This window comes from Serinus canaria, chromosome 3, assembly GCF_022539315.1.
Source record: "Serinus canaria isolate serCan28SL12 chromosome 3, serCan2020, whole genome shotgun sequence".
In the NCBI taxonomy this organism is placed as follows: Eukaryota; Metazoa; Chordata; class Aves; order Passeriformes; family Fringillidae; genus Serinus; species Serinus canaria.
The window spans coordinates 68,615,907-68,630,873 of NC_066316.1; the positions used below are offsets into that span (position 1 = coordinate 68,615,907).

At 37.9% G+C, this 14,967-nt stretch overlaps 1 protein-coding gene across 4 annotated transcripts in view; it reads right to left on the minus strand.

Annotated features, from left to right (window-relative positions):
* ARMC2 (armadillo repeat containing 2) overlaps positions 1 to 14,967 on the minus strand; it is an 81,111-nt gene that overhangs the window by 34,439 nt on the left and 31,705 nt on the right. For all 4 annotated transcript variants that reach the window (XM_018917652.3, XM_018917649.3, XM_050973132.1 and 1 more), the window contains 2 exons: positions 11,452 to 11,597; positions 9,166 to 9,265 (listed from right to left, as the gene is read on the minus strand). In XM_018917652.3, the coding sequence (XP_018773197.3) occupies positions 9,166 to 9,265; positions 11,452 to 11,597 (246 nt within the window). The remainder of the gene's footprint in view (positions 1 to 9,165; positions 9,266 to 11,451; positions 11,598 to 14,967) is intronic.

The window sequence follows — 14,967 nt, forward strand, 5'->3', positions numbered from 1 at the left end:
AAGTACACCTGCCTTTCAGTGTAAGCATGATGAGCACAGGTACTGACTGCACAGGCATCTTATCAGTAAGGAAGGAAAGCAAATTAGGTCAGTAGTTTCTAACTAAAACAAGATCAACAAGGAAGGACAGTCTAATCTAGAACCTGTGAATGCTGGCCAAGTACCAGCTGTTACTTTAGTTGGTGTCTGGGCCCTCAAAATGAGGAGGATAGTACCAAACAAAAGGTCAGATGCCAGCAGCTGAGTTCCTATTGAATCATCAGCTGTAAATGAAATCTGCTTTCCATGTTACCCAAATTTCAATGGAGTTAGTCAAAATTCTACCACCTGCCCTGCTTCTCATTCAAATCTAATTTACACTTCACTTCCAAATTTGTATTTCTGCTTTATTATGCACCTTAGAAAGAAAACTTTGGAGTTTCCTTTGGGTTTAATAGTCTACTTATAGGCAAAATTACTGTACCTATACTAGCCCAGAGCTAATCTCTTCCAAACACAGTAAATATTCATCTTGAAGTGACATTCTAGCCAGAAAAACTTCTGTTCCACAGAAACAACATCTGTCACAATAGGAAACTCAATTTAAAGAATAAAAAAAAGGGGGAGAGGGCAGTGGTGTAGAAGTACACCTGGAAGTATCAAAAACAAATAGAGAACCTCCTGACTAAGTAATGTGAAATAAGGAGCAGTGAGAAGTTTTGCCACAGGGACAGCAGGGAGTACCTTGTCAGTGAAGAGACCCTCCTTCCCCCCAAATAGTAATGCATTTGAGGAGAAGGAGGGACTATTAGTAAAATGCAATTATACTTCAGTGTATCCACACCACAGGACCCTACCCAATAATTTCTACATCCCAAAATCTGATCTGTTCAGCTAAACTTTTCAGAAAAGGGTTCATTTGCACTTAGTGAATTTCAGCTATCAAGAACTTGTGCTTAGGTTTGTTTGTGGAGACCTGGAGACCTGGGAAAGGAAAAGAAAAAAAGCAAGCACAGTCACCAGAAAAATATTTGATGAAAAGCTGTGTAGGCTCTCTAAAAGAACAGTACTTCAGAAATTAAATTATTTGGAAAAAAAAGGTTGAAAACCATATCCTCCATGGTATTGCTCCAATGACTGCTATCTCTCTTGTCAAAATTTTTATTCTTATTACTACTTTAAATTTGAACAACTTTAGCCCCTATTTCTTATCAGCTCTTTTTTTTTTCCTAGATTAAAGACTGGTCTTCTAACAGAAATGTTTTCCTTGTGCAGATTCTATTAATAGGCAGCTTGCTAATGGTCTGACCTTTGTGACGGATAAATTAATTTCCTTGGGGCATTTTAATTCTAGCAATTCTTTTAGCTTTTTTAGAGGTGTTACCAAGCTTTCAGCATAATTTAGAGAAAACTACAATAGCATATTTTCATAAATGTGTCTCACGATGCAGTAATATCTTATTATTATTACTGATATTTTATTGTTTACCTATCCTGTAATTACAAACACTCACTTGCATCTTTTGATACACCAGAACAGCAGGTCTCTATATGATGCATGCCAACTGGTTCATTACAAACTTTGAACACTGCATTTCTGATAACTTTACACTCAGTGTACAGATCAAATATTCTGTGCTTTTCTTAACATTTTTGCTTTTTTTTTCAGCCAAAAAAAAAAAAAAAAAAAAAAAAACTAAAACTTTAGGAAGATACACATACACTTTTCAGCTCAGCATACTGCCAGAAATCATACTGTAGGAAAAGAGTGACCTTCTGTAGTTATTCACCTTTATCTGCAGTGAATTTCCTTTAGAGTTGTCAGAATATCAATCCTAGAATTGCTACTTCCTTCTTGGAAACAGAAGCAAATTCAGAGAGAATGATTGATCAGTTATGAATATGCAAGTACAAATACAAAACACCGGAGAAAAATCTTGTATTTTTTGCTCTTTAATGATGATTTACATTACTGATCAGTTTCCTTTTTAAAATTTTCCTAGGCACTATTATAATGTTGGGCTACACTGAGGAGGAATACAACTGAAAATATGTACTAGTATATGTAGGAGAAAAGAACCACATTATCAATGCAAGGTTTTTGCAGGGTTACCTTGACAAGCATTTCAGCACAAGTAGTGGCATAAACAGCACTCAATCCTCTTTCCATACAGAGTTTCTTTCCTCTCCCACATTGCTGCCTCAGTATTTGGGATCAAGGAAGCATTTGTATGGCTGTTCAACAAACTAGACAGGAAAGCAATGCAGATGATAACCAGGAAAGGACTGGGGTTCTTTTTTTCAGTTTTGTGGTTATTGGAAGCTGGGTCAGTTCTCTGACATGATGTATAGTGCTGTCACACAAACAGCTGTCCTCAGCCCAAATGAGGGATGGCACAGAGGAAAAAGTCAGTTCACCAAAACACAAAGAACACTTGGGTCAGCACTGGATAACCATTTATTTAGAAGCAAGCAGTAGACACAGGAACAGACCACTGCCCCCAGTATGACATTAATAAAAGAGTGTGATGGCACTGAGCAGAGTACCAATAACTCTCAAAGTATTTAAAAGGCAAATATGTACCTGAACTAAACACAGGTGCAGCACTGCACTGTATAAGGAAGAGCCTGTGGTTGCTTTTGGGCACTACATGACTCATGTTCTATGACTGACTGAAACAGACAGATGGTGGGCTCCTGGGAGCTCATCACAGAGTTATCCATAAGCCAGCCAAAACACCAGCCAGGAAGACCAGCCATCACCACATGCAGATAAGCCTTTAACTAATCAATAAAGCCAGAAACACAGTGGGAAAATTCCCTGCAGTTAGAGGCCTCACCTGTGACAACATTCCCCACCACAGCATTCCCAAGAGCAAAAAGGACATTCAACAGCCCTGAAACAAGGTTTTTTCTTTGGGGAAGACAAGAGCAAATCTCACAAGCAAAAGCCTGCTTGCTCACACAAGACAATAAGCTGACTTGGGAACTGCTACCTGGTAGAAGCATTTGGGAAGGAAGCTGGGCACCCAGGCACAGTGAACCTGATAAATGTGCACAAGTCCTTACAGAGGATGACAAGGCAACATCTCTTCATTTAATAAATTGTTTCTGACAAACTGATTGCCAAATCAACCAGGTAAAGCAGTGTGCAAATTATAATTGAAAATAAGTGCAGTTCTTCTAGCTGATGCAAGAGAGGCAAAAATAATAACAAATCTTTTCAAATCAGAAAATGAGGACTGGGAAGTTTGCCAGAATCTGAAGAACTAAATGATGATCAGGATAAAATAGGAGCACTGAGAGAAGAAAAAGTAATTGCAGAGAAGCTAAATGAGTTCTTTGCATTGATTCATGCCCACTCTAGAAGCAACTGGGAGATCTCAATGCGACAGCATTCTCTGGGGAAGGCTCTGACAGATCAGAGCCATCTGTCCAAAACTGAAGCAATCACAAACAACTTTAAGGAACAAACTGACAAAACAAAGAGTAACCAATCACCAGGACTGGATAATTATCCAACAGTTCTAAAAGAACTAATTAATTAAATAGCTTAATTATGAACAGCACTATGCAACCTCCTAAAACTGTAACAAACATGAAAAGATTCCAAGTGAGAATCAAGTCTGATGTCTGGACCAGAGACATTAGAAGAGCCCACAAATGAAAAAAAAAAAAAAAAACCACCAAAAAAAACCCCAACAACAAAAAAATTTAGTGGACACAATCAGCTTTAAGACTTCTAATTTCTGACTTATGCATTTACTGAGTCCTTTGAAGGGATTAACAAACATGCATAAAAAAGACCCATCTGGTATCACCCATGTGACTTTCCAAGAGACTTTGGAAACAAAGTCACTCACCAAAATCCTAGTGAGACTAAGGAGTCATGCTGTAAGGGACAATGTCCTGGTATAGACAGATGATTAGAGGATGCAAAACAGAGTAAATTAGCATTTTCTGCAATGGTGGAAGATGACCAGTGGAATTCCCAAGGCTTTGTTCTAGGATCTGTTGTATTCAATTTGTCCATAAACACAGAAACTGGGCAGCAGCAGTGATATGGAAGAATGTACTGATTTCACCATGATATTCAAAGTACCTAAGATGAAGGCTGACTGAAAAGCTGAAAAAGAATTGTAGTCAGTTGGTAATAAAATAGCAGATGAAATTTAAATGCATTAATTTACACATTAAAGGTTCCATGGAAAAGAACAAAGCAGACATATCTTCATGTAAAAAATTACAGCCTTTAAACCAACCATATCCACCTATAGAGGAATCTTGGAGTTAATGACAGAGTTTAATGACCACAGATCAAGAAAGCAAATAAAGTATTGGGAATGACTGGGAAATAAATTTATGCAGGCACGTATATCTATGATATGGCCACATCTTAAGTGCTGTGTTCTGGTTTCCTCCTCTCAAAAATTTAAGACTGGAATCAGGACTGGAAAATATTATGAGAAAAGCAACATGGATACACCATGGCATGGAAGTCTATCAGAAAGGGCAACATAAGCCAGGACTCCTCAGCACGGAGAAGAGGTAACTTGAAGAGAGTAGGATAAACACCTAGAACATCAAGGGAGGTGTGAAATGACATTTGCAATACAAGAACCAGAAGGCATCAAATAAAGACAGTAAAGGCAAAATTCAAAATAGGCAAAAGGAATAGTTTGCTATGTAACTCCTTGTCAATGGATCTTGAACATGTTAAAAGTTTATATGGGGTTGAAGGGAGACTGTAGAATTTCATAGAAAAGAAGTTAGCTGAGGTTTATTTCATACACAGCTGGCTGAGGGTGTTTCCAAACTGGAAAGAGTTGGAGGTTTGGTAAGTACACACAGGAAGTATCATACAAGCCTGCTCCATTTTCATTGTTCTCCAGACATCTGAATCTCACTATTGCTGAGTATCAAGAGGAGACTGGATGAACTGCTCATGTGACCCAATGTAATTATCATTTTGCTGAATAGGCAATTACTGCATCCAGTGATGTCAGATTCTTAAACAAATGCTTCCCAATTTCAAAATTAGGAACACTAAAGTGTAAGGGGACCTTTCTATACAACAGGCATAAGATTGCTCCTATACAAATTTTAGTATCACACCCTGCGTTTGTGCTCTTAGGATTGAAAACAGATTCTCAACTGATAAAATATTACACAAAAGCTGGCAGGGCCCCAAAATGCCACCTAAGCTCAGGTAGTGCCTGACTTACTGACAGAAGCTACTGTCCTATTTAGGCAATGTCTCTGTTCCAAAAGCATGGCCTGCTTGTGACTTGTGATATTAACCACAGCCTGAGAAAGTCACTCTTTCTGCAGTTTATCTGGAAAGCTTAGAGATGATAATGATGTGGGGAAGTGGAACAGAACCCTGCTAGAAGATTTCTTGAGATGGGCAAAACTCTACAATGCTGACTAGAAACAGAATCATGCAAAGCTTATCCTGCAAGACAGAGGCTCTACACAAACACTTCTGACAGTTTTGACAGCATGTGGCAACCACCAAGGATTTTTTTGTTACTCCACACAAGTAAGGTCCAAAGCCAATCATGAATACATACTTCAGCTGTGTGTAAAAGCCCAGTTGACTTCCCCAGTCCTGCCCTCAAGATTCAGCTTTTCCAGTCTTCTGTATTCCCTACCCAAGACTGTGACACATGGTATGATCAAGTCTTGCCAGCTCAATTTCCCCAAAAGTCTGCCCCATAGAGTTGAATCATTACCCTTCCATTCCTTCTGACTCCTTCACCCAAAGGAGAAAATGAGCTGAGAAAAAAAGGGAAAAGAGTTATAACTGCAGTGTGGAGCAAAGAACAGAGACTATTTGGGTTGCAACTGTGGAATTCAGTGTGTGATGTGGGTGCAAGTCATTAAGCCTATTTCCAGTGCTCCCATTTTTATTTTCACTGTACTTAATAATTACCTTTAAAGTCACAATTATGACAGCCCTTAAGAAAGTCTGAATGCTGATTTTCCTCTATTTCTTCCCCTGTGTTTCTAGCTACTATGAATGCCAGTAAAAAGCCTGATCCCACAAAATCTCCAGCCTGAAAACTCAGAAAAACACATGCACACACAGACACACACACACACTCTTCCTTTCTTCACATATCAGTTTTTAGTCACAAAGATTTTTAATGCTTTTAATATGATAATAATAATGATGATTTTTCCTTCTCTTTGATTCTTCCCACAGCAGACAATTTTACTCACACTGCTGTTACTTCATTTATTTTCAACACATACCAACTCATACTGTAACTCATTAGCTGTCAGCATTTAAAAAAAAAAGATTAGCAGTGCCAACTACACTTCAGGAAAAACATTTGCACTCCACACAGCTTAAGTGTTTATTACATACTGCAGAAAAAGTGGTGCACTACATTATCTATGTTCTTCTTCTTGTTTCTGCAGGGCTTCACTAAGCTGACAATTGACAATTGCATGCTTGTTTCAAAACTGCAGTAAGAAATAATTATTCTGAATAATATACATTGCATATATAATCAACACAATGTAATAGCTAAGGTTTTTTCTGATACACAAGCTACTTCTTCACTCATTTGTATTTTGATAAAACAACCGACAATTTAACACAAAATGCAATGCTAACCTTGTGAAGAAAGATGTATTTTAGGACCACTTAATAGCCAAATAAGAAGCTAAATTCTGAATACTAAATAACAACAAAAATTGAGGTAGATATGAACCTACAGATCATTATGACACACAGCTATTATCTCAGGAACCTAGAAAAGCTACCCTTTAAATGACAGATTAAGTTTAGGAGAAAGGCATGACTTAATTATCCTTAATCTCAGTTCCATAATTTGTTGAGTTTTTCATTCAATGGTCACAAGGAAGAATAACTATAAATCTAGGAAAATATAATGCCTTTGACATTTTTCATGTTATTTACACAGCATTTACATAGTATTTTACTAAAGTGACTTTGAAGACTAAACTATACAAGAGCAGTCTGAACCTAGAAATACTCAGATATGCTACAGCAGATACTTAGAAGAAGAGAAACAACTTAATCTTTGTTCCTCTTCCTTGTGCATTATCATAGAAAACAGGAATGCTGGTAAACAGGAAAGGAAAAAATTATTTTTGTATTTGGCAGGAGAAAGAATATTGTTCAGTATAGCCAATCCAGCTACCTTCATTAACTCCCTTCAATGATAACAACAACCCAAACCACCTCCTTCCAACAAACCCCCAAGAATTACTAACCCTGGGATAAACTGAATAGGATAACTAAATTATCTCAAACTAGTCTAGATGCTGACCAGCCAAGAAAGGTCCTTACTTTTAATACTGATCTTAATGTAATTTAATGTTCTCTGGTTTGGATCCTTGTTCCACATTTGAACATCTATGCTTTAGATAAAAAATATTTTCATCTTAAAACTTACCTGGCAATAGAGCTGAGTAATTTGCCCTGCATAGGGCACTCCACTCTTACCAATGCATCAATCTGTAAGATTGATGCATTGGTAAGAGTGGAGTAGCCCTATGTAGGGCAAATTACAGTAGTAGCACCAAGCTCTGAGTTTTATCTTCAGTAAATGTAAGAAAGATCACTGTGATACAGCATGACAGTAGAGCAATACCCTTGGAGTTCTAATAAAGATGGCAGCAACTATACTCAGAATTTTACTTCATGATACAAGGCATTTTGACAATGTCTAAGCATTTATTTCTACATGAACATCCCAGATGCAGTACTCCAGGCATGTGGTTTTCTCTGGTAAAGGAGAGAAACATTTTGCTGTCTTATGCAGTTAGAGAGTATGGGAAGATGACTAAGGGTACAAAGATAATGGTATGGAAGTCACAGGGAAAACCAAACCACAGTTGAACTCCGTGGATGAAATATGGTCAGCATATCTGACCTCCCACACACTATGCAGTCTAAGGGTGGAGCAGAATGGAGACACCATGGCCAGGCACTGTGTTGAAACCCTTGCAGAGGAGGGAACTCAGTGGTACTTTCTAGTTGATAAGCCCCATAGTAGCTGAAAACCAAGGGAGATAAAGGAAAATGTCCTGCTCTTGAATCAGCAGCTGTTATGAAATCATTCTACTTGGACTAATGCATGTCCCCATCCCAAGGTTATCTCGGGTACTATCCTGAGATATCCACCCCGTAGTACAACCACCTCTCACTGACTAAGAGGTATGACCAAAGCCACTCAAGTCCCACCTAAACATAAAGAAATAGTACAAAAATGAGTTAAGAATGGGAAGAAATGGGGGAAGACTCCATTGTAACTTCCGGGATCAGTTGACAAGCTGAATCTGTCTTCTCCCTCGTAGGGACGCCTACTGTGTAAGCAATGTGATCTCAACGTGCTGAGTGATTGTCTCAGACCAGCTTTTATTGGGGATTAGAGCTTGTTAGGACATTGTTTAAACTAATACATTGCTTTGAATATACTTTTTGCAGTCTGATACTATCACTGGCAAGTCTCAAACCTTAACCTTTCACAATTCTATGAATAAGAGTGTTGGTCTGCAAACTGTTAATGCGAGTCCTCCAAGGGCACTGCCCTCTGCCCACAGTGGGTAAAGGAGGAGGAGGAGGTTCCTCTGTTAGGTGTGTGATAAGTCAGTTGGACAGATCCACTGGGACTGCTTAGTGAAGGGTCCCATAATGGGACACTGACAGATTGGTTGGGCACAAGGGTCATGGCTTTCCTGGAGCTCTGACAGACTATTTAAACACAAAGGGGTTGAGTAAATCTCCCCTTTTTACATGACAGCAAGGAACATATTTTCCTCTGCTTTCACAGTGCTCAGTTCTAGAAAAGTCACACTTCTTTTGTAAGTGAGGAGGACAGGAGGAAGCCCAACAATTACTAACAATTAAATATTCAAAAAGCTTTTTGATTTAAAAAATATTTCTTAAAACTAGGGGAAAAAAAAGGTACTCAAAGGACTGTTTCTACACATAGATAGACAAGTTAATCAATTGTCCACTGTATTGCTTTGAATCGCTAATCTAAATTATTTCATTACAATTATTTACTACTTAGAAATGCTGTCAACCATTTCAAATTTTTATTTGGTAAATGCATAAAAGTAGGACACTGAAAACAAGCTTATACACAATAATACACAGACACATCAGAGGATTAATATATAAAAATCAAGAGATGAAAAACTGACCTGCTGCTTCTGGTATTTGTTTAGCAGGGCTAAAAATACAATGTAACATCTGGAGCAGTCTGCTAAAGCTGCACAGAAGTCATTGTAGGTAGAAAGTTTGCTATAAAGAAAAAAAAATATAAATGAATGAAGGGACTTTTTAACACAAAACATTTTTTAGAAAATCACTTTTGATTCTCAGAGCTGTATTTTCCAACACATGAAGTGAATGCCAATACTTCTAGCAGAGGCATGTGCAGTTATATAAGAGCACAACAGAAGCCTAGCTATCCTTGGCACAGTGCATTACGGGAAGAAGCAAACATAAGGAGCTTCCCAACCTGCTTACCATACAGGCACAGCATGCTAACACCAGCACCTCTTAGTGCTAAAGGGGAGAACTGGAATTTCAAGATGATGTGGGAAGTCAGACGAGAGGAAATGAAGGGTCCCTTCCTAGTGCACACCTAGTAGAGTCCAGCAACAGCACTAAGAGACACATCTCTCACCAGCAAATACAGAGACTATGCCTCCTTGCAGGCAGGATTTATCTCTGCACATTTCCTAACAGCTGCTCGAGTCCTGCACTGCTTACCTTGCCCACTGCCAGAACAGGGAACTGGACATGCTTTGGTCACACCATAAAAATGCAATAACAGAACAAGCTAGGATAACATCTTACTTCTTATGTAGTCAAAACCTGAAAAGATCTGTGTTGATGTTCAATTACAACTTATTACAGGAAGATTTACAGTCTCATTGAATGAATAATCTGAATAGATTGAACACATTCTCTATGAAGAAGCTGCCTAAAGTTGATTGAGAGATTAATCATTCTGTATTACTAGAAGACAAAACAAAATTCAAATCTGAGCTCTTTACTGCATAGTATATATATATTTGTGTGTGTGACTGCAATTTCCAGGCAGCTAATTAAATTGATTTCTATGGCTAATTTGTATTCTTGAATCATGTGGTTCTAATCTTGAGGAAAAAAAAATGAAGCAGCAGGAAACTTTAAGTAAGGTGAGTTATTTTTTCTCCATATTGAATTCTATACCAAGTAAATGGCCTTATCAGAATTACAGTATAAATTTCAATTACACTTAATTACAAACTCATTATCCCACTTTTCATGGCCTTTTCCAAGTAAAAGAAATGCTCCCTCCTCAGAAGAAGTAAATATGCTCAAAGTGCTGTAATCATTGCAAGAGCTCATTTTTAGGAAGAAAACTAGAAACAGATGTGAACAAGGTAGCATGGAACTGGGGAAGCCATTCACATGCTTTACAGGTGGCACAAACAACAAAGGAGCAGATTTGCTTGGTTTCAGCTGTGGGGAGGAAGGAGTGCCAGCCCCTTACAGAGCCACTGCTCAAAGCACAACTCAACCTCATCCAGAGAGGAGAACATGATGGACAATTTGGAGTACCTGAACAGGAGGAGAAGCCCACAACAGAATCTCACTGAACATAGAGCCACAGGTAACATGACTCAATGCACTAACAAAGCAGCAATGGCAAATACTTCACCCAGCACATCACTCATAAATTGCATTTATAATCCCACTATTCCTGAAATTACCAGCAGCCGATTTCACAACTTCTTCCAAATCCTTTCATTGTCTGCAAGTCCATCTAGCACTGAATATTGCAAGCTGATGCTTGGTAACTGGAAGACTTTTGATTGAGAAACTATTCAGACTACAAAATGATCTTTGTGCTGACTAACTCACACTGATCTCCCTCTAAAAAGCACAACTTGGGAAGCAGCCGTGTGCTGCTCATAAAACTGAGATTCTTTCAGCACTTCCATCTGCACACTCAAGCCCTGATCCCAGGGATTAATCTCCTCAAACACTCCGTAACAGCTCAAAACAATGAACACTAGTCATATTTTCCCTCTTGTGTATTTTATTTCACAATACACAGTTCCTTGTGTAATTTCTCTCATTAATTTTTTTTTCAAATGTGGCCTAAACCAGGATTAATAAATACCTAATAATTTATGCAGCTTTAAAATACAAGAAATGGTACTTTAAAAACCTCAATCAAAAAAATCGGTGGGATCAAAGAATGACACAATACAACAAAATATTTTTCAGAGGATGATGAATCCAAGTCTGTATGGCTAGAATTACACAATTCTGTAACCATTAACAGAGACACAATTAACAGACAATACCATTAAAAGCTACACAGAGCTTTTAAAAAAGAGTTCAATGTAAACCTTTCAATCTCAGTGCTTGCTCCTGCCTCGTCCGAGGGAGGGGGACGTGCCTGCAGCGAGAACCGTGTCCGCACGTACCTGAGGACGCTGACAATCCAGATGCACACGTCCTTGTCGCTGCTGCGCTGCTCCAGCGCCACGCAGAGCTCGGGGATGGCAGCGCTGGGGCTGAGCTGGCGGCGCGACAGCGCGCAGTTAGCCAGGATCCGCAGAGTGGCCGTCAGCTGCACACGGAGGTTGGAACAGTCAGTAACCAGCGCTGCCCACAGCACAGCCCAGGACAGCTCGGGTCTCACTCACAGCACCTAAAGCACTCTGCTTTGCAGAGTGCAGCAAAGCACAGCACGCTTGTTGCAGCAAACAACAGCACGTTTGCTGTTGTTATTTATTGGTTTACCCCTAGCTAACATTCTGCAGCTAGGGGTAAACCAATAAATAACAACAGCAAACGTGGGGGCAGCAGGATGGTGTGTTTGGGGTAACTGTTTGAAAATGTAAGATTGACACTGGGCTTTGCCTGCATGTAACCTCCTTCTATGAGGGACACGGGATCTTTCATGCTTTAAAATCCCGCATGTATACAGCCATGTACCAAGTGGAATTAGGTGAAAACCTGTGGATGGTTAAAGCAATTTTTTGCATAATTCTTCAATAAATCTTAGTATTGCAAATTTATATTTAAATCTTGAAAATACTAATATATATTTTGATAACTGCAAACTAAAATGAATTTATTTAAAAACACAATCAGATTTATTCCAACTAAAAAATTAAAAGTTAATCATGATAAAAGAAATTCACTGTTTGAACAATATAAAAAGAAAAGCTTAAGTGCTCAGGTCTATTTGAAGAAACCAAAACATCTTCAGATGACACTCTTCTATTTCAAGGAGCTTAAAGCATAATCTAACTCTGGTAGATGTACAAATGCATCACCTATTGCATATTTTGAAATACTGTGGTTCTCTTCCAAGGCAAGAGTATTCAAATGACAAGGTCAGACAGGCAATGACATTTAAGTTAATTTTGATCCAATCCAGAACTTACTACAAAATGAAGTCATTCAGTCATTCAACCTTATGCGGATATGGGAATTCTCCAAAGTTTCCTTATTCAGAGTGAAGTTAGTAACTTCAATTTGGTTTTGAATGGAGTTTGATAAGGCACAAAAACTATCTATTCAAATTGTTTCTTATCACAAAAAACTCTGGAAATTAAGCATTTTATCACTAAAATGGAGTGCTTATCCAATGATATGTAATTGCTAATTTTAAAGAAAAACTCTTGACAAAGAGCAGGTTAAGATGCTGTGTTTCAGCTTTTGCACACAGGATTCTATGCATATTGTGTCCATACTCCAGCAGCTTCCAAATTTGCTGCCCTACTTCAACAAATTTGACAGCAGAGTACAAATCTTCAGCAGCCTCATGATGCTCTGTAATGGAGCAACAGGAGATGCAACATGTCAAAATGGAGAAGCAAGGCATAGAGGGAAAAAATATGTGACAATACAGGATGTGAATGGATTTAACTTCAGCAATAAAAATGCAATTTATACATATTCATAATACAGAGAATCTGAACCTACAGAAGCCACTTGCTTCATATCACTCATATTTTAAGAAGACACATGGGATTTTTAATTATTTTTACTGAACAACTGCAAAAAAAATTTCCAGATGTATATTCCTTCTCAAGTCCTGATGCTTCAAAAATCAACACAATACTGGAGATACATTTTAATAAATATATTCTGATCAAATACTTTGTTTTTCAAAAGTTTTGGTAGAAAAATTCTAGTCACATGGAATAGAGACAGCTGACTCCATTTAGTGCTTACATACAAGACGTTCACAGTCAGCCTAGGATGATATTTTTTGAATTCTAGCTAAGCTTCAATTGACACAATAAAAGAAATTAAGGATAAGCCACATATTAAAAGTGTTTTTCAAACCCAGACAAGAGCTTTCACTGCAGCAAAGAGACTTACATATTAGAGAATGGGAAAAAAATCAATAGATGATGGCACAGAGGTCTCCAAAAAGAGAGTAAAATTTTTCAATGCTTGATACAGTTAGATGGTTCAAAATCCTCAAGCAGTAAATTCTACCAAGAGCATCCCTCAGACAAAGACAGGTTGGAAAGGAAAAGCAATGTAAAACAACATATACACTTAAATGTGCAAGAAAACAGCATTCAGCAGTTCACAGAAGTATATATCCATAAAACACACTTAATGTGCAACTGAAACTTGAAGAGTACAGTTTGAAAAATAACAGAAGTTAGCCAGACAGCAGCTGAATTCTAGAGATATTGATTGCTTCAAGCAGACCCCATGTTTCAGGGAGAAATGCATAACCATTATCTTTAGCGACCCCCACCAGCCCTAATCCTTACATTGCCATATGAAAGATCAAATTCACCCAAACAGAAAATTTAACTGCTGACAAATGCTATTTTTAAAGGAGAAGACATTTAAGTGCTTTTCAGTTAAGGAACAGGGAATACTTACTAAGTCTTGACAGTGAGTCTTCAAAAATCTTGGTTTTTGAGTAAGCACTAGTTTATTTTGTATAAATATTAACAGACTGTAAGGTTAAGCAACATAAAATTAATCAAAGTTGACCCTGGTTTCATGCCCTCTATTAAGGGGAAAAAATATTAGAAACATTTTTATTCTTGTATTGTGTGACTTCTGCAAAAAAACCATTGTGGAAGAATGAAGAAATCAGATAGGGACTTTATTCCCACAAAAATGATCTAGCAAGATTATGTATAACACTGCCATCTGGTGATTGTGCAATTATACAGTTAAAGAATGAAGAGCTGGTCCCAACTAAATGGGATACCTCAGTTACCAAGGTTAAGAGATAGCAGAGCTCCCTTCAGAGACCACTGTGACTATTTAAAGTGTTTTCCTCCTCCAATTTAGTTTGCTTTCTATAACTGAAGACATTATTTCTGTACACCACTGGCTATTTGATCTGTTGCTACAAGATGCAGTATGTTATGAGAACTTTATTCTGAACACATGGATCACAGAAGAAACTTTCTTCAGCCATCCCTAAAACAGAACTACTCGTCTATCTGTCTATGATGACTGATCAATTAACTCACATGAAGGAAGTAGTGCACATGGATTTGCTGAAGGAACCAATATGAGAAAGTCACACAGGAATTCCATAGAAGTAGGAATCACTACTTTTCTCACAAGAGGAAGAAAACTGAAGTATCTGTACTATTATAGAAGAGAACACAAACAAGTGAAAGAGCAATCTCAGTAAGAGACAGCTGTCAGTACTGACTTCTCTACAAAACACTCAAGGACTTCTTAGAAACAGCCAGTCCATTCAAACAGTACAAAGCAGATTTGCTACACTTCCATTTGTACTGAAAAAAGCAGAGATATGAGGGATTTTTCAAAGAAAGCATAAAATACAATATTTTCTCTTTACACATTCGCAAATTAAACCCTTGATTAGAAAACCTAAATTTATCCACAGGCAAATAATGGAAGAAAAACATTCCTGCAAAGTTGTGAGAAATTTCAGACAGATAGTAAAAATCCTGGAAATAAATAGATTCATTAGTTTC